Raw genomic sequence first — 20,427 nt, 5'->3', positions numbered from 1 at the left:
TTTGTTTAAGCGATTTTTTACAAAAATAGTATACATACTTTTAAAATTGGTATATATAAAAAAATATTGAGTAACTAAAAAAAATCGCCTAATTAAAAAAATCGCTAAAATCAAAATAAGAAAATTCAGGTTTTTCACAAAAAATTGTTAAATTTAAAAATTAGTATGCATACCCAAAAATATCGCGAAATTAAAAAATCGCTAAAATCAAAATAAGCTTTTTCACAAACATTTTTTAAATTTAAAAATTAGTATGCATATCGCAAAAATATAGCTAAATAAAAAAATCGCTAAAATTAAAATTAGAAAATTTTTTATTTAATTATAAATTTGAAACTTTAACATAATAAATACATATTTCAACTTTAATTTCGATTTTTTTAAACCCCGCTACTTTGTCCTTACTTCTTTTACTCTTTAGCTGACGTTTAACATTATTATTATTATTATTGTTGTTGATGTTTACTGTTATACAAACATCATGATGTTATCAAGTTTATTATTTTTTTTGTTGTGCTAAAATGTAAAAAAACGCTTATCTGAAAACAAATTCTGAATCAAAGATTAAATTGGTTGGTTATTGTGTTCTAGTAAGAATTTATTTTTATTTTTTTAACTCTTTTTTTCACCAAATCGTTATAAAAGTTAGAGGGAGATAGGGATAATTTAGTGGTGGTGAGGTGGTTTGTTAATAAATTTATGATTTATTTAAATACGTTTTTATATTCATTACTTTTTTTGGGGGGATTTTAGTTTTAGTAATTTAGAGGGAGGCCCTCTTGAACAATTTTAGTTTAGGTTTTTTTTCTGTTAAAGTGATATTTTTATGATTGCTGTTGTATGCATTTTCTGTGTTTGTTGGTTTAATATTTATTCGGGGTGTTTGTTTACCTGTCAAATTGTTTGAACTACTGTATTTATGTGGCAGCAAACGTTTTATGGTTGAGCAGATATCAATTGGTTTTTGGGTATTATGATACATTTGTTTGATAACAATAATTTACACTGACTGGCTGCTACTGAATTTGCTTTAGACAAAACGGCTCTTAATTAAAAATGAATGTAACTAAACTCCTAATCCTCCTTAATAGAGGCTCTAATTAAAATCCACTCTAAAAAAACAAATATTTCCCTAAACTAGGTCATTAAATTGTCTCTGTGTTTTCCCCCATTTTAACCTTCCAAAAAGCTTTAATAATCCAGCTCTTTAAAAAGGATTAATGGATTAGATTTCAACTACTCGTGCTTTAAATTTACAACCCATGATCATAAATTCTTCAAATACTATTCATGTCTTTTTGTGTTTTATTTTGCTGCCAATGATAATTTCAATATTAAACTTATCTCTGCCAACATTTAATACAACAATTGTTGTATTTGTCAACAATGACAACAACAACTTAAACAAAATAAATAAATAATAATAAAAAACAGAAGAATAAAAAAAAATATTGGAAACCAAATGCTACCAATACTAACTGACAGTTTTTGGTTTAAGTCCACAACAACATTTACAATATATTTATTATTATTACAACAATTGCAACACCAACACTTGCACAGAAAATAAAGGAAACAAACAACAACAACAAGAACACACAAAAACAAATGTAAATAGTTTGCTATCTCTGAAACTGAGAGATATCGATAAATATTGAAAACACACACTCAACACAAACTAATGACAGCAACAATAACATACGAGATACAATATGTAAGGCACTGTTGAATATTGGGGAAAGGAAAGAGTTAAGGTGGATCCAAAGGAACTCCTTACTAATCTATCCCATATTCACTATAATTGTGGTACAACTCTACTTGAAATCTACTTCAGTTCAGGTACTAGATCTAGTTCAGGTTCAAGTCCTAGTTCTAGTTCAGGTTCTATTTCAGGTTCTGTTTCAGGTTCTATTCCAGGTTCTATTTCAGGTTCTATTTCAGGTTCTATTTCAGGTTCTATTCCAGGTTCTATTCCAGGTTCTATTCCAGGTTCTATTTCAGGTTCTATTTCAGGTTCTATTTCAGGTTCTATTTCAGGTTCTATTCCAGGTTCTATTTTAGGTTCTATTCCAGGTTCTATTCCAGGTTCTATTCCAGGTTCTATTTTAGGTTCTATTCCAGGTTCTATTCCAGGTTCTATTTCAGGTTCTATTTCAGGTTCTATTCCAGGTTCTATTTCAGGTTCTATTCCAGGTTCTCTTTCAGGTTCTATTTCAGGTTCTATTCCAGGTTCTATTCCTCGTTCTATTCCAGGTTCTATTTCAGGTTCTATTTCAGGTTCTATTTCAGGTTCTATTCCTCGTTCTATTCCAGGTTCTATTCCAGGTTCTCTTTCAGGTTCTATTCCAGGTTCTATTTCAGGTTCTATTTCAGGTTCTATTTCAGGTTCTATTCCAGGTTCTATTCCAGGTTCTATTCCAGGTTCTATTCCAGGTTCTATTTTAGGTTCTATTTCAGGTTCTATTTCAGGTTCTATTCCAGGTTCTATTTCAGGTTCTATTTTAGGTTCTATTCCAGGTTCTATTCCAGGTTCTATTCCAGGTTCTATTTCAGGTTCTATTTCAGGTTCTATTCCAGGTTCTATTCCAGGTTCTATTTCAGGTTCTATTTTAGGTTCTATTCCAGGTTCTATTCCAGGTTCTCTTTCAGGTTCTATTTCAGGTTCTCTTTCAGGTTCTATTCCAGGTTCTATTTCAGGTTCTATTCCAGGTTCTCTTTCAGGTTCTATTTCAGGTTATATTTCAGGTTCTATTCCAGTTTCTATTCCAGGTTCTATTTCAGGTTCTATTCCAGGTTCTATTCCAGGTTCTATTTCAGGTTCTATTTTAGGTTCTATTCCAGGTTCTATTCCAGGTTCTCTTTCAGGTTCTATTTCAGGTTCTCTTTCAGGTTCTATTTCAGGTTATATTTCAGGTTCTATTCCAGTTTCTATTCCAGGTTCTATTTCAGGTTCTATTCCAGGTTCTCTTTCAGGTTCTATTTCAGGTTATATTTCAGGTTCTATTCCAGTTTCTATTCCAGGTTCTATTTCAGGTTCTATTCCAGGTTCTATTCCAGGTTCTATTTCAGGTTCTATTGCAGGTTCTATTCCAGGTTCTATTTCAGGTTCAATTTCAGGTTCCATTCCAGGTTCTATTTCAGGTTCTATTCAAGGTTCTATTCCAAGTTCTATTCCACGTTCTATTCCAGGTTCTATTTCAGGTTCTATTTTAGGTTCTATTCCAGGTTCTATTCCAGGTTCTATTCCAGGTTCTATTTCAGGTTCTATTTCATGTTCTATTCCAGGTTCTATTCCAGGTTCTACTCCACGTTATATTCCACGTTATATTCCAGGTTCTACTCCACGTTATATTCCAGGTTCTATTCAACGTTCTATTCCAGGTTCTATTGCAGGTTATATTCCACGTTCTATTCCAGGTTCTATTCCACGTTCTATTCCAGGTTCTATTTCAGGTTCTATTTCAGGTTCTAGTTCATGTTCTAGTTAAGGAACCAGCTCTAATTCAGGTTCTCGTTCTACTCCAGGTTCTAGTTCAGGTTCTAGTTCAGGTTCCATTCCAGGTTCTATTTCTAGTTCTATTCCAGGTTTTATTCCAGGTTATATTTCAGGTTATATTTCAGGTTCTATTCCAGGTTCTATTCCAGGTTCTATTCCAGGTTCTATTTCAGGTTATATTCCACGTTCTATTCCAGGTTCTATTTCAGGTTCTAGTTCTGTTCTAGTTCTGTTCTAGTTCTGTTCTAGTTCTGTTCTAGTTCTGTTCTAGTTCTGTTCTAGTTCTGTTCTAGTTCTGTTCTAGTTCTGTTCTAGTTCTGTTCTAGTTCTGTTCTAGTTCTGTTCTAGTTCTGTTCTAGTTCTGTTCTAGTTCTGTTCTAGTTCTGTTCTAGTTCTGTTCTAGTTCTGTTCTAGTTCTGTTCTAGTTCTGTTCTAGTTCTGTTCTAGTTCTGTTCTAGTTCTGTTCTAGTTCTGTTCTAGTTCTGTTCTAGTTCTGTTCTAGTTCTGTTCTAGTTCTGTTCTAGTTCTGTTCTAGTTCTGTTCTAGTTCTGTTCTAGTTCTGTTCTAGTTCTGTTCTAGTTCTGTTCTAGTTCTGTTCTAGTTCTGTTCTAGTTCTGTTCTAGTTCTGTTCTAGTTCTGTTCTAGTTCTGTTCTAGTTCTGTTCTAGTTCTGTTCTAGTTCTGTTCTAGTTCTGTTCTAGTTCTGTTCTAGTTCTGTTCTAGTTCTGTTCTAGTTCTGTTCTAGTTCTGTTCTAGTTCTGTTCTAGTTCTGTTCTAGTTCTGTTCTAGTTCTGTTCTAGTTCTGTTCTAGTTCTGTTCTAGTTCTGTTCTAGTTCTGTTCTAGTTCTGTTCTAGTTCTGTTCTAGTTCTGTTCTAGTTCTGTTCTAGTTCTGTTCTAGTTCTGTTCTAGTTCTGTTCTAGTTCTGTTCTAGTTCTGTTCTAGTTCTGTTCTAGTTCTGTTCTAGTTCTGTTCTAGTTCTGTTCTAGTTCTGTTCTAGTTCTGTTCTAGTTCTGTTCTAGTTCTGTTCTAGTTCTGTTCTAGTTCTGTTCTAGTTCTGTTCTAGTTCTGTTCTAGTTCTGTTCTAGTTCTGTTCTAGTTCTGTTCTAGTTCTGTTCTAGTTCTGTTCTAGTTCTGTTCTAGTTCTGTTCTAGTTCTGTTCTAGTTCTGTTCTAGTTCTGTTCTGTTCTAGTTCTGTTCTAGTTCTGTTCTAGTTCTGTTCTAGTTCTGTTCTAGTTCTGTTCTAGTTCTGTTCTAGTTCTGTTCTAGTTCTAGTTCTGTTCTAGTTCTGTTCTAGTTCTGTTCTAGTTCTGTTCTAGTTCTGTTCTAGTTCTGTTCTAGTTCTGTTTATGAGAAAATACTTATTTCCTTATCTAACACTGTTGATATACATATTTCCACTGGCTGTTTTGGGGAGGGAGCACTAGCAATAAATACACCAACAATATCAGTAGTTGTTCAATATATTTATACAAAAAAAAAAGTACTCGTAACTCAAATAAAAAAACAAATAAAATAAAATATATGATTTCTGTTCACACTTTTAATACCTTTTTGACTTTAATAAGTGATTGCAGGCTTTTAAAGTAAAAATTCGTAGCGCCCACTTTAGACGTGTCAACGGTTAAACCAAATTAAAAGAAAAAAACACGATCGCGAAAAAGATCTAAAACAAATCAAACGGGATTTACGCATCTACTTGAATTGATACCAAAGAAATAATAATAAAAAAAATATATAAAAATTTAATCGGTTAGAAAACCTAGCAGCTAAATGAAGAGTAATTTGGTAAATGTTTCGGGTGATTAACAGCAATTTAAAGTCAAGTGTGTTAATTTTGAAAAAAATACAAAAAAGTCATTATTAATTTGTTTATGGAATTTATTAGACATATTGAGAATTTTTATGGCAGCAAATTAAAAACATACTTCAGTAATTAATAAAATAATAAACAAATAATTAAGTTTAAAAAAAAAGAAACCAAACCATTAATGTTGCTATAATTTGAAAATAAAGGATTAAAAAGCAATTTTCATTTAAGAAATAGATCAAAAAGCTATTAGAATTGAAAAAAAGTAAATAATTTTGAAAATAAAATTGTTTAGATAGTGTTTTAATTATTAAATAATATTTGAAACACAAAAATATGACCAATTATAATCCAAATTGTGGTTATTATGAGGATTATGGTTCCGGCTATTATACCACCACCACCACTAACCCCTCAGCAGTGGCGGCCTCAGCCAATAATATTTATCAACAGGATTATTATATGCAACAGGATTATGAATACAAACATGGTTATGAGTAAGTAATAATCCTTTCTTTTTTGTAACTACAAATCTCAAGACAATAATTAAGGGGTTTTCATAAATATTTTTGTTATGACATGTGAAAATCATGTAAGAAATAATTCCTTTTTTTATTGTATTGTTATTGAAAATAATAGAAATTAGGTTATATTTCTGTAATACAAACAGCTGTAATTTTTTGGTTTAACCCTTTTCATGAGGTGTCATAATTTGAACACAAATAAATAAAGGATTACAATTGTTTTCATTGTTATTTTCTAAATTTTCGAAACAATAAATATTAAAAAACCGACGGAATTATTAAAATTATTTAACCAAACTAAACGTTTTTTATTCAATTGAAAAATTTATAACTAAAATCTGAACTCTTACTCCGTCTTCTTTAAACAACTTATTATTTGTGTCTTCAATTCAAAAAATTTTGAAATAAATCTTAAAACTTGAATAAAATGTTTATAATCTCGGACAAAATTTAATAATTATAACAATAAATGATGTTATTTAATAAATTTTCATTCAAAATCGAAAATTTAATATATTGCTGGTTAAGCTGTTTTCACTGTTATGGCTCACTATAATTCCGGAATCATGCTCAAACCTAAAATTATATTTCAATGTTTCAAAGGTTTCTCAAACCTATAACGATTTTAATTTAATTTAGAAATGTTTATGAAAGCAAAATAGAGCCTGATTCAGAATTTTAAATAATTTTTGAAAATTTTTCATGGAAAAATTTTAAAATTATTTTCCATTCGAGTTTCCAAATCAGTATTTTCTCAATCATTTACTCAAACCTTAATTTACATTTGAATTAACTAAAAATAAACAAGTTGGAAAAATAATTTACAGCAAACTTAAACTAAAGTTTCCAAAAGAAAACGTAACGAATATTAAGTTATTTCTATTTTCTGTTATTTCTTAATAAAATTTGTATTTGGATCTCAAAGAAAATTTATTTAATATTCATGTGAATTCAAACATAGAACTCAAAAGTTTCTCAAACTTAAAAACAAAAGTTAGAACATTCTCAAACCTTAAACTATGTTTGAATTAAAGAAAAAAATAGATTGGAAAAACATTTGAGTCAAACTTTAATGTCCAGCCTAAGTCTCAAAAGCTTCCTAAATATAAATAGAGATTTCAATTCCATATATGAAATCAATTTGTAGATTATTTGAAAAAAGATTATATTTTAGGTTCTTATTCAGGTTCTAGTTCTGTTCTAAATCTCTTCTAGTTCTAATTCTGTTTATAGTTCTGTTGAAGTTCTGTTGTAGTTCTGTTCTAGTTCTGTTCTAGTTCAGTTCTAGTTCAGTTGTAGTTCAGTTGTAGTTCAGTTGTAGTTCAGTTCTGTTCTTGTTCTTGTTCTAGTTCTGTTCTAGTTCAGTTCTAGTTCTGTCCTAGTTCTGTCCTAGTTCTGTCCTAGTTCTGTTCTAGTTCTGTTCCAGTTCTGTTCTAGTTCTGTTCTAGTTCTGTTCTAGTTCTGTTCTAGTTCTGTTTTAGTTCTGTTTTAGTTCTGTTTAAGTTCTGTTCTAGTTCAGTTCTAGTTCTGTCCTAGTTCTGTCCTAGTTCTGTTCTAGTTATGTTCTAGTTCAGTTCTGGTTCAGTTCTAGTTCTGTCCTAGTTCTGTTCTAGTTCTGTTCTAGTTGAGTTCTAGTTCAATTCTAGTTCTGTCCTAGTTCTGTCCTAGTTCTGTCCTAGTTCTGTTCTAGTTCTGTTCCAGTTCTGTTCTAGTTCTGTTCTAGTTCTGTTCTAGTTCTGTTCTAGTTCTGTTTTAGTTCTGTTTTAGTTCTGTTTAAGTTCTGTTCTAGTTCAGTTCTAGTTCTGTTCTAGTTCTGTCCTAGTTCTGTTCTAGTTATGTTCTAGTTCAGTTCTGGTTCAGTTCTAGTTCTGTCCTAGTTCTGTTCTAGTTCTGTTCTAGTTGAGTTCTAGTTCAATTCTAGTTCTGTCCTAGTTCTGTCCTAGTTCTGTTCTAGTTCTGTTCCAGTTCTGTTCTAGTTCTGTTCTAGTTCTGTTCTAGTTCTGTTCTAGTTCTGTTTTAGTTCTGTTTTAGTTCTGTTTAAGTTCTGTTCTAGTTCAGTTCTAGTTCTGTTCTAGTTCTGTCCTAGTTCTGTCCTAGTTCTGTTCTAGTTCTGTTCCAGTTCTGTTCTAGTTCTGTTCTAGTTCTGTTCTAGTTCTGTTCTAGTTCTGTTTTAGTTCTGTTTTAGTTCTGTTTAAGTTCTGTTGTAGTTCTGTTCTAGTTCTGTTCTAGTTCAGTTCTAGTTCAGTTGTAGTTCAGTTGTAGTTCAGTTGTAGTTCAGTTCTGTTCTTGTTCTAGTTCTAGTTCTGTTCTAGTTCAGTTCTAGTTCTGTCCTAGTTCTGTCCTAGTTCTGTCCTAGTTCTGTTCTAGTTCTGTTCCAGTTCTGTTCTAGTTCTGTTCTAGTTCTGTTCTAGTTCTGTTCTAGTTCTGTTTTAGTTCTGTTTTAGTTCTGTTTAAGTTCTGTTCTAGTTCAGTTCTAGTTCTGTCCTAGTTCTGTCCTAGTTCTGTTCTAGTTATGTTCTAGTTCAGTTCTGGTTCAGTTCTAGTTCTGTCCTAGTTCTGTCCTAGTTCTGTTCTAGTTGAGTTCTAGTTCAATTCTAGTTCTGTCCTAGTTCTGTTTTAGTTCTGTTTTAGTTCTGTTTTAGTTCTGTTCTAGTTCAGTTCTAGTTCAGTTCTAGTTCAGTTCAGTTCTAGTTCAGTTCTGGTTCAGTTCTAGTTAAGTTCTAGTTCAGTTCTAGTTCTGTCCTAGTTCTGTCCTAGTTCTGTTCTAGTTCAGTTCTAGTTCAGTTCTAGTTCAGTTCTAGTTCTGTCCTAGTTCTGTTCTAGTTCTAGTTCTGTTCTAGTTCTGTTCTAGTTCTGTTCTAGTTCTAGTTCTGTTCTAGTTCTGTTCTAGTTCTGTTCTAGTTCTGTTCTAGTTCTGTTCTAGTTCTAGTTCTAGTTCTAGTTCTGTTCTAGTTCAGTTCTAGTTCAGTTCTGGTTCAGTTCTAGTTCAGTTCTAGTTCAGTTCTAGTTCTAGTTCAGTTCTAGTTCTGTCCTAGTTCTGTCCTAGTTCTGTTCTAGTTCTGTTCTAGTTCTGTTCTAGTTCTGTTCTAGTTCTGTTCTAGTTCTGTTCTAGTTCTGTTCTAGTTCTGTTCTAGTTCTGTTCTAGTTCTGTTCTAGTTCTGTTCTAGTTCTGTTCTAGTTCTGTTCTAGTTCTGTTCTAGTTCTGTTCTAGTTCTGTTCTAGTTCTGTTCTAGTTCTGTTCTAGTTCTGTTCTAGTTCTGTTCTAGTTCTGTTCTAGTTCTGTTCTAGTTCTGTTCTAGTTCTGTTCTAGTTCTGTTCTAGTTCTGTTCTAGTTCTGTTCTAGTTCTGTTCTAGTTCTGTTCTAGTTCTGTTCTAGTTCTGTTCTAGTTCTGTTCTAGTTCTGTTCTAGTTCTGTTCTAGTTCTGTTCTAGTTCTGTTCTAGTTCTGTTCTAGTTCTGTTCTAGTTCAGTTCTAGTTCAGTTCTAGTTCAGTTCTAGTTCAGTTCTAGTTCAGTTCTAGTTCAGTTCTAGTTCAGTTCTAGTTCAGTTCTAGTTCAGTTCTAGTTCAGTTCTAGTTCAGTTCTAGTTCAGTTCTAGTTCAGTTCTAGTTCTGTTCTAGTTCTGTTCTAGTTCTGTTCTAGTTCTGTTCTAGTTCTGTTCTAGTTCTGTTCTAGTTCTGTTCTAGTTCTGTTCTAGTTCTGTTCTAGTTCTGTTCTAGTTCAGTTCTAGTTCAGTTCTAGTTCTGTTCTAGTTCTGTTCTAGTTCTGTTCTAGTTCTGTTCTAGTTCTGTTCTAGTTCTGTTCTAGTTCTGTTCTAGTTCTGTTCTAGTTCTGTTCTAGTTCTGTTCTAGTTCTGTTCTAGTTCTGTTCTAGTTCTGTTCTAGTTCTGTTCTAGTTCTGTTCTAGTTCTGTTCTAGTTCTGTTCTAGTTCTGTTCTAGTTCTGTTCTAGTTCTGTTCTAGTTCTGTTCTAGTTCTGTTCTAGTTCTGTTCTAGTTCTGTTCTAGTTCTGTTCTAGTTCTGTTCTAGTTCTGTTCTAGTTCTGTTCTAGTTCTGTTCTAGTTCTGTTCTAGTTCTGTTCTAGTTCTGTTCTAGTTCTGTTCTAGTTCTGTTCTAGTTCTGTTCTAGTTCTGTTCTAGTTCTGTTCTAGTTCTGTTCTAGTTCTGTTCTAGTTCTGTTCTAGTTCTGTTCTAGTTCTGTTCTAGTTCTGTTCTAGTTCTGTTCTAGTTCTGTTCTAGTTCTGTTCTAGTTCTGTTCTAGTTCTGTTCTAGTTCTGTTCTAGTTCTGTTCTAGTTCTGTTCTAGTTCTGTTCTAGTTCTGTTCTAGTTCTGTTCTAGTTCTGTTCTAGTTCTGTTCTAGTTCTGTTCTAGTTCTGTTCTAGTTCTGTTCTAGTTCTGTTCTAGTTCTGTTCTAGTTCTGTTCTAGTTCTGTTCTAGTTCTGTTCTAGTTCTGTTCTAGTTCTGTTCTAGTTCTGTTCTAGTTCTGTTCTAGTTCTGTTCTAGTTCTGTTCTAGTTCTGTTCTAGTTCTGTTCTAGTTCTGTTCTAGTTCTGTTCTAGTTCTGTTCTAGTTCTGTTCTAGTTCTGTTCTAGTTCTGTTCTAGTTCTGTTCTAGTTCTGTTCTAGTTCTGTTCTAGTTCTGTTCTAGTTCTGTTCTAGTTCTGTTCTAGTTCTGTTCTAGTTCTGTTCTAGTTCTGTTCTAGTTCTGTTCTAGTTCTGTTCTAGTTCTGTTCTAGTTCTGTTCTAGTTCTGTTCTAGTTCTGTTCTAGTTCTGTTCTAGTTCTGTTCTAGTTCTGTTCTAGTTCTGTTCTAGTTCTGTTCTAGTTCTGTTCTAGTTCTGTTCTAGTTCTGTTCTAGTTCTGTTCTAGTTCTGTTCTAGTTCTGTTCTAGTTCTGTTCTAGTTCTGTTCTAGTTCTGTTCTAGTTCTGTTCTAGTTCTTTTCTAGTTCTGTTCTAGTTCTGTTCTAGTTCTGTTCTAGTTCTGTTCTAGTTCTGTTCTAGTTCTGTTCTAGTTCTGTTCTAGTTCTGTTCTAGTTCTGTTCTAGTTCTGTTCTAGTTCTGTTCTAGTTCTGTTCTAGTTCTGTTCTAGTTCTGTTCTAGTTCTAGTTCTGTTCTAGTTCTGTTCTAGTTCTGTTCTAGTTCTGTTCTAGTTCTGTTCTAGTTCTGTTCTAGTTCTGTTCTAGTTCTGTTCTAGTTCTGTTCTAGTTCTGTTCTAGTTCTCACTTATTTCTATTTTGTTTTTAAAAGGTACTGCAACATGTTACCGAATGTCATGATGGAATATTACGGTTGCATTTCTGGCCGCATACTCTGGGCTTTGGTGACTTATAGACTCTTCGCGTAGCATAAATATCACCAGCTTTCTCTAATAACTTGGGATATAGATCCCTGCAGGGTCATATTATACCTTAAATATTAGCTCTTGTCTTTTATATAGTACGACCTAGATACATACTTATATGAAAGTTTTTTTTAAATTTTTTCAAAAATATTTTTTGCCAGATTTGGCCAGTAGTCCATGTTAATATATCATGTAATATATCGTTGCAAAGGCCATTTAAATACCTTTCATTTGATATATATATTGTCTAAGGAACAAATACAGTTTTCAAGATATAGCCCAAAAAATATTGTGCCGCCCACTCGAAAATAGGCGTGGCCGACAAACAATGCTGCTAATGAACAAATAAAATAAGATTCGAACTAGATGGAATTTTAAAAAAAGGAAAAACTCGTTTAGGTGAATTTATTTGAGGTTTATAATGTATTAATTTAAACTAATTACTTGAAATAATTCTGTGTAAAAAATTCAAAAAAACTTTAAATTTACTTTGGCAAGTGTTTTAAGCAACATTAAATAATCTTGGCTAAATTGATATTCAATTATGTATTTAAATCCTGTGAAAGGAAACTGTCACACACATGAATACACACATGCAGTATTATTTTAAATACATTTAAATTGTATTATTGGCAAACAGCATTAGCTGAGATTATCCGAAGGTAAGAACGATGATTAGAAACAAAACCCAATTACATGGACAAACCATACAAACAACACAGCACAGCACAGAACATAGAACACAGAATTTAACAATTATTGTATCGAAAAGGCAACCAGACGGGGGAAAATTGAATCTAAAAAGCAAAGAAAAGACTTTGTTTTAAACCTATTGGGAAAATTGTGAAAAATTTTGGAAATCTCAACATAAAATATCATGTTGTTGCGGTATTTTCCAAACGATTTCACTCACATGTGTTGTTTGGTTTAAGGCAAAATAAACAAAAACTCCTTTTTGCCAAAAAAAAATGTTTGAAAATAAAGTGTGTGTGTGAGTGTAAAAACCCAAAACCAACAAACGTATTTGCCCATAGTGTTAAACAGTGCTGGTGTTAAGGTGCGAGCGAGTCCTTTAAATCTGTGTGTTATGATTTCCTTGGCAATGTTTTTCTGTTTCTGTTTTTTTTCGCAATGTTATAGTAAAAAGGTGACAAAGTGTAAATAATTTCCATTGTTTGCACTTTGACATGTTTAATTTTGTGATCATAGGTTTTTATATTCATTTAAATGCTGCAACATTGAGTTGGCCTTCTTTATTCTTTACACAAATTGTTGCTTTAAATTCTATTGCTCGAAAAGGCTCATCCAAGATTTATTTAATTGTATTTAAAATGCAATATTTCTTAGTTTATTTGTATGAGTATTTGCTACAGCTACTTAAACCATTATTTGCCATATTTAAGTTGTTTTTACAGCACAAGATTTTAAGACAATTTCTTTAATAAACAGAATTTCATATAAAGAAATTTGATTTAATTATAGCTGTAACGTAATACCAATACAAACAAACATTGTTTAAGCAAAAAGAGATTAGTTAAGGTGTTTAGGCCGCAAGAAAACTCTAAATAAATAGTTTTTCTGAGAAATTAAATTAAATACTGCAATTAAGGTAGAACAACTATTGATTCATTCAGCTACATTTTCTATGCACTCTTTTATCGAAATTTTCCATGATCATTTGCAGCATGATCATGATCATTGATGTCTCTTTCAAAGTCCACATGGTTGTGGACTTTACCTTTCATAATAAACCCACAATCAGAAAACCTAACACCATTGACCATACGATCACCAAAAGGTTAGAGTACATGATCAGAGAATATCTCAGGCTATAATTCAATTGTTTCACGGGCTGTATGGCCATTCATCAATATCATCTAATTTTGATCGAAATAAATCTGTTATCATGTCGCCATAACGATCACCTGTCACTGTTTGACTAGTAGTCACTCTGTCTCTTTCTCTAGAGTTCATGATCAGCAAATGTCTTAAGCTGTAATTGAATTGTTTCACGGGACATGCATCAATATCATGCAATTTTTATCGAAATAAATCTGTTATCATGTCGCTATAACGATCACTTGTCACTGCTTGATTAGTCTCTCTCTCTAAAGTTCATGATCATAAAATGTCTTCGATAGTTATTCAATTGTTTCACAGGCTGTATCAGCAATATCATCCAATATTGGCAGAAATAACTCTGTTATGATATCGCTATAACGATCACCATAACCAGTAACTATCACTAATTGACAAGTCTTCTCTTTCTTTGTTATTAAAACATTAAATTTCTCTTGCTACTATTTATTTTCCTTTGGAAAATAACCCTTTTTTCAATATTATTTATTTCTATATTAAGCAGTAAGTAATAATAAACCAATGATTCAATTTATTGCTTTAATAATTTTCAAGTACTAAACTCTTATTTAGTTTAAGGTGTTGTACCAGTTACCATAAATATTTATTCTCGCTTTTAGTATGAGCCAAAATAAGCCATAAAAAAAGTTTCTTTAAACTGTGATAGTTTAGTAAACAATAACACATTCATTCATACATGTCTTTCTATTTACCGTTTTAATATGTAACTAAAGGGCATATTAATTTTATATTAACTGTCATAAATGTCACTGAGCCATGACATCTTCAAATTGTTTATAAAGAAAATGTCATTGGAGTTTGTGTGTGATTGGAAAAGTTTAGCTGTTTTGGGTGAGTTAGCAAAGACTATTTGGGTAGGCTAAAGGTAAATGGGATTAAGCATTAATTAGTTATACAAAAATGTCCCTTATTTTGATTTTTAAGCTAAAAAATGTCCCAAAATTTAGCTATTTATAAAAAAATTGCGACAATTTTGATACATTTTTAGAATAATTGCCGCAATTCTGATATTTTTACAGAAAAGTTGCCGCAATTTTTATGTTTTTAAAGAAAAGTTGCTGCAATTTTGATATTTTTGTAAAAAAAATTGCCGCAATTTTGATATTTTTACAGAAAAGTTGCCGCAATTTTGATGTTTTTAAAGAATAGCTTCCGCAATTTTGATATTTTTGTAAAAAAAATTGTCGCAATTTTCATATTTTTATTGAAAAATTGCCACAATTTTAATATTTTATTGAATTTTTTTTACATTTTTATAGAATAGTTGCTTCAATTTAGATGTTGCCGGAATTTTGTTGTTTTCATAGAAACATTGACGCAATTTTTATATTATTATAGAAAAATTATTGCAATTTTGATATTTTTATAGAAAGGTTTTCAAAATTTAGCTATTTATATAAAAATTTAAAATTTTTTGATAAATTTGTAGAATAATTGCCGCAATTTTGATGTTTTTAAAGAAAAGTTGCTGCAATTTTCATATTTTTGTAAAAAAAATTGCCGCAATTTTCATATTTCTGTTGAAAAATTGCCACAATTTTAATATTTTCTTGAATTTTTTTATATTTTTATAGAAAAGTTGCCTCAATTTAGATGTTTTTTTGGAAAAGTTGCAGCAATTTTGATGTTTTCATAGAAACATTGACACAATTTTCATATTATTATAGAAAAATTTATATTTTTATAGAAAAATTATCGCAATTTTGATATTTTTATAGAAAAACTGTACCATTTTTCATATTTTAATAGAAAGACTGAAGAAATTTTGATATTTTTATAGAAAAATTTCAGCATTTTGAATGATTTTGTAGAATAATTGCCGCCATTTTGATATTTTTATAGAACAGTTGTCGCAATTTTGATATGTTTATATAAAAATTGCCGCAATTTTTAAACATTGGCGTAGTTTTGATACTTTTTTTTAGATAAATTGCCGTAATATTGATATTTTTATAGAAAAGTTTCAGCAATTTTGATATTTTTATTAACAGTTGCCGCAATTTTAATATTTTTATAGTCAAAATGCCGTAATTTTGATATTTTTATAGAACAATTGCCGCAATTTATATATTTTTTTAAAAAAAATTGCCGCAATTTTGAAATTTTTATTGAACATTTTTATATTTTTAGAGAACAGCAATTTTAATATTTTTATAGAAACATTTCTTAATTATGATATTTTTATAGTATAATGCCGCAATTTTGATATTTTTATAGAAAAGTTGCAGCAATTTTGACATTTTTATAGAATAGTTGCCGCAATTTTGAATTATTTTTAGAATAATTGCCGCAATTTATATATTTTTTAAAAAAAAAATTGCCGCAATTTTGAAATTTTTATAGAACAGTTGCACCATTTTTATATTTTTAGAGAACAGCAATTTTAATATTTTTATAGAAAAGTTGCCGCAATTTTATTTTTGACATTTTTTATAAAAATTATCCCAATTTAGATGTTTTTATAGACAAGTTGCCGCAATTTTGATATTTTTATAGAAAAGTTGCTGCAATTTAGATATTTCTATAGAAAAATTTCTTAATTATGAGATTTTTATAGTAAAGTTGCAGCAACTTTCATATTTCTATAGCATAATTCCAGCAATTTTGACATTTTTATAGAACAGTTGCCGCAATTTTGAATTATTTTTAGAACAATTGCCGCAATTTATATATTTTTTTAAAAAAAAATTGCCGCAATTTTGAACTTTTTTATAGAAAAGTTGCCGTAATTTTGATATTTTTATAGAACAATTGCCGCAATTTATATATTTTTTAAAAAAAAATTGCCACAATTTTGAATTTTTTATAAAACAGTTGCACAATTTTAATATTTTTATAGAAAAGTTGCCGCAATTTTAGTTTTGACATTTTTTATAAAAATTACCCCAATTTAGATGTTTTTATAGACAAGTTGCCGCAATTTTGATATTTTTATAGAAAAGTTGCTGCAATTTTGATATTTCTATAGAAAAATTTCTTAATTATGAGATTTTTATATTAAAATTGCCGCAATTTTGATATTTTTATAAAACAGTTGCCGCAATTTTGATATTTTTATAGAACAATTGCCGCAATTTATATATTTTTTTAAAAAAAAATTGCCGCAATTTTGAAATTTTTGTAGAACAGTTGCACCATTTTTATATTTTTAGAGAACAGGAATTTTAATATTTTTATAGAAAAGTTGCCGCAATTTTTGTTTTGACATTTTTTATAAAAATTATCCCAATTTAGAGATTTTTATAGAACAGTTGCTGCAATTTTGACATTTTTTTTAGAACAATTGCAGCAGTTTGGATATTTTTAAATTTATATAGATCAGTTGCCGCAATTTGAATATTTTTATACATAAATTGCCGCAATTTTGAAATTTTTATAGAACAATTGCCGCAATTTTCATATTTTTATTGAAAAATTGCCACAATTTTAATATTTTATTGAATTTTTTTTTATATTTTTATAGAAAAGTTGCCTCAATTTAGATGTTTTTTGGAAAAGTTGCCGCAATTTTGATATTTTTATAGAACAATTGCCGCAATTTGAATATTTCTATATGAAAACTTAGTTTTCCTCAAAACCTTAGAATTCAAATCTTAGGTACGGCAAAACTAAGTAAGGTATTGATGTAATTTTTTCTTAGTTTTATTGCCTTATTTATTCTAAATAATTGCTAAAGATTTTATCTAAAAATTACAAAATATGTTTAACAAATTTAAAAAAAAATAATCATAAATTGGAGTTTTGAAAAAGCCTTTCAAAAAATTTACTTTTTTGTTTTTATCTGAGAATAGCTTAACATGATTTTACTTAAAGAAAAACTCATATTGTAGTAGTTACAGATATATTAAAAGTAAAGCACTAGTTTTATTAGAATATTTTTTAAAAATTAAAAAATTTTTTTTCTTAAAATGGAAAATTTCTAATAACATTAACATTTCTTATAAAAGTTGTGTGTTTTATATTTTGATAGAAAGAAAATTGTGTATATATTACTAGTATTGTTTAAACAATTGCAAAAAATTATTATTAAATGGCAAAATTTTGGCTAAAACTGCTAAAACTTTAAGATTTCCCATTGTAAATCAGTGGTCGGCACTCATAGCCACCAGAGGCCTATTATGAATTGTTATTAACCTGTAGGAACCATGAATATCTAAGAAAGTTGATTAAAATTGTCTAATAAGTAACAATAATCACTATAATTGGCTGGTGAGATTATGATAGAGAAATTAAGTCCACGTTCTCTTTTTTTTAGATTCTGGGAAATTTGTAATAACTTTAACAATTTTTATTGAATTTGTGTGTTTTATATCTTGATAGAAAGATAATTGTTTATACTTTAAGATGATTTTACTTTAAAATGCAAAAAGTTTGATATAATGGCACAATTTTTGTAAAATGTGTGAAAAATTATATATATATTTTTTTAAAAATTTTAAAAATCAGTGTTCGTCAAATGCAGCCAATAGGTAACGGTAAACAGCATGAATGTCTAAGAAAATTAATAAATATTATTAAATAAATAATAAAAATCACAATTAATGGCAGCCTAGATTTCAAAAGAGGAAGACATTACACGTTCTCTTTATGCCTATCACTGTTGTAGATGCTTCATTTAAAGCTAATGTCATCAAAGATAATAGAAATTATGAAATAAGTAACAAAATTTTAAATCAATAGCTGTTTAGATTGCAACATAAAAATACTGTCCAAGTACTCTTTAAGCCGACCACTGTTGTAAACACTTCTCCCTAACTCAGAGCCTTTAAGGCACGGACAAATGTTATTTTACCAGCTTAATATTTAAAGGAGCGTGTTTTCTCCATACATAAGATTTCTAGGGTGTTTTACAATATTAATAAATTTATTAACTGAATTGGTTTTATTTGTGAGTTTGTAGAGTTGCCTAAAGTAGCATGCCTACTTTTTTATACTGAAGCTCTTGTCACTAGAGTGTCCTCAATTACCCCCCAAAATAAAAACCTAGTCAAGAGCAGTTTTATGCCTTTAATAGTGGGAATTTCAACAAATGTTTTTATAAATAAATAAATAAAAAAGAGAAAATCGCATGTCTAATAGTTGCCTAGAAAGTAACAAAAAACTAACAAAAATTATAATTAATTTTAAGGCCAAAAAGGAAAGGAAGAACAAAAAACAACTCATTTGAAACAAAACACAATTTAAAAGCGGCTTTTTAAAGTGTCATAAGCCTGGACTATAGAAATAAAAAAATAACACTAAATTACGGCCTCAAACCATTTTAGCCCGAAACAAAAGGTGTTTAAAACAATAACTCCATGGGACACCAGGAAAAACATAGAAAGCAGCAACAACTATAAAAATTCATTCATAAAAATAGTTCATTCATAAAACTAGCTCATTCATAAAATTGTAAAGCAGAAGATAGCTACAGCTTTAGTTTAGTTTTGAAACTAAATTTTAAAACAATTTGAAATAAATAAACATCTGATTATGATTTGTAAGAGTTTAAGCAAAGCAAAGAGCAAGGAAAAGGAGACAGAGAGAGGGAGATAGAGATAGAGAGAGTGTAAATGTAAGAGATTTAATTTAAATGAATTCAAGCTGTGTTTACTAAACGGAAAGAAAAGGAAGGAAGTTAAACGTTACTGCCTCAAACTCTCTGTACAAATTTGAACTATTTTAGATCTTCCTTTTTTGGGTAGAATTAAACAAATCAAATAATAAATTAGCTTCTAAATTTACTTTTTAGAGAAATCAATAGACAAAACAAATGTTTGAAAATCATTTGTCAATTTGCTATTGTTTTTTATAAAACATTTTTTAAAGTATCTTTTTTTTATTATAAGAAGTTTCTTAAGAGAATCTTTTAAACAATTTCTACTTCCGTTTAGTTTTGGTTCTTTTTTTTAAAGAAATTCACACTTGTTTATTAAACTAAAATTGTGTGTTGTCCCTTTTGTTATAGATTTTTTTAACTCTAAAGAGTTTTATTGTCTATTTTTGATTCGTAATGGTATTGACTTCTTTTTACACCTTTTTTCTTTATTGATGACTGTTAACTATTTATGGTTTTTTGTTACAAACATTTTTGAGCATTTAACATCCGGTTTATATGGAGGATTTCCTTTAAAGTTTCATAAATCATAGAGGTTTTTCAAGATTCCTTCTACAGCGGAATTTGTTTAACTTAAAAACGTAAAAGGTCATTTACCTGGAAAGTACAAGATATTTTAGTTTTTTATACAAAATAGCCCGCCGGTTAGTTAATTTTTGTATGACTGCATGAATAAATGATTAAATTTTTATCAAAATTTGCTTGATTATTTCGTATAAAATGAGTTTTCCCGTTTTTACCCCTTTTTGGTACTTTTTTAGGCCCCTTAAAATGATAAAAATTTTGTTCAAAAACATTTTACAATCATAGTGGCAGCTCATAATTAAATATTCATATTTCTACGACAATTTATAGCAGAACATTATTTCATGAAAAAAAAAGTACCAAAAATAAATACAATTTTTATCCCTTAATTTTTGGAATTTTAAGCCATTGTAGGTCCGAATTATTAAGACATTCTATACGTCAATGGAAGTGTCTTTGAATTATCTATCATTATATATCCATATTGTCTATATTAATGACTTAGTAAGCCAGATATAAAAAATAAACCAAAAAAAGAGGTAGTCCTGGCTTTTTGCTTATAACTCAGCCATTTGTGGGCCGATTTTCTCGATTTTAAAAAGCAATCGAACCGGGTCTATAGCGGATATATTCATGTATGAATCATGTATGAAAGTTATTTAGAGGCTACTGAAAGTTGATTTCAACATACATATAATGATCCTGAATTACAAAAGGAATGACAAATTTATATATATCCTTGCCAATCATGGTGAAAACTATAATAACTCTATTCATTTAGCTAAATAAGAGTTTAAATAGATTTTTTATTGATTCTTTATTAATTTAAAAAAGTTTTGTTTAATTTACTTCCAATTTTGAAGTCCCTTTGTTGAAATCCTTAAACATTTTTACAATTTTCATTATTATTGTTATTATTTTTAATGTCATCTATAATAAAATAATTATAATAACCACATTTCCTTTTTGCCATTAATAAAAAGAAAACACACCTCAATACAATACCAAACATTTTAGGCATTCATTGATTCATTCATTCATTCATCCATTCTTCTAAACTTTATTAGTTGTCATTTATGCTAAATAGACAAGGCATTTAATGTATTTAATTATCCTTGAAATTCTCTGCTAAACATCAAGCATCAAGCCAAAAATACAATTGTATTTAACCAAACAACCCCCTTTTTTATTTTATACAATCTGCTCAGTAGTCTCCCTTTTTAAATTTACAATTTAGGGAATAAATTTTATAACACATCTGAATGAAT

At 29.7% G+C, this 20,427-nt stretch overlaps 2 protein-coding genes across 2 annotated transcripts in view; one reads left to right on the top strand and one right to left on the bottom strand.

Annotated features, from left to right (window-relative positions):
• Positions 1-1,825: 1,825 nt before the first annotated feature.
• LOC135958744 (uncharacterized) lies at positions 1,826-5,188 on the bottom strand. Its single transcript, XM_065509639.1, is given in 4 exon segments — positions 1,826-2,724; positions 2,761-2,892; positions 3,064-3,300; positions 5,185-5,188. Coding segments are annotated over 4 exon segments (1,272 nt in total).
• The window catches only part of LOC135958875 (homeobox protein vnd-like), a 43,296-nt gene continuing 27,924 nt past the window's right edge, over positions 5,056-20,427 (top strand). The window contains exon 1 of the mRNA XM_065509810.1: positions 5,056-5,800. Within this exon, the coding sequence (XP_065365882.1) occupies positions 5,640-5,800 (161 nt within the window). The 5' untranslated portion in view covers positions 5,056-5,639. The remainder of the gene's footprint in view (positions 5,801-20,427) is intronic.

Source organism: Calliphora vicina, chromosome 4 (assembly GCF_958450345.1).
Source record: "Calliphora vicina chromosome 4, idCalVici1.1, whole genome shotgun sequence".
NCBI lineage: Eukaryota > Metazoa > Arthropoda > Insecta > Diptera > Calliphoridae > Calliphora > Calliphora vicina.
The sequence above is the reverse complement of the archived record's forward strand: the minus strand, read 5'-3'. Positions and strand labels throughout refer to the sequence as shown.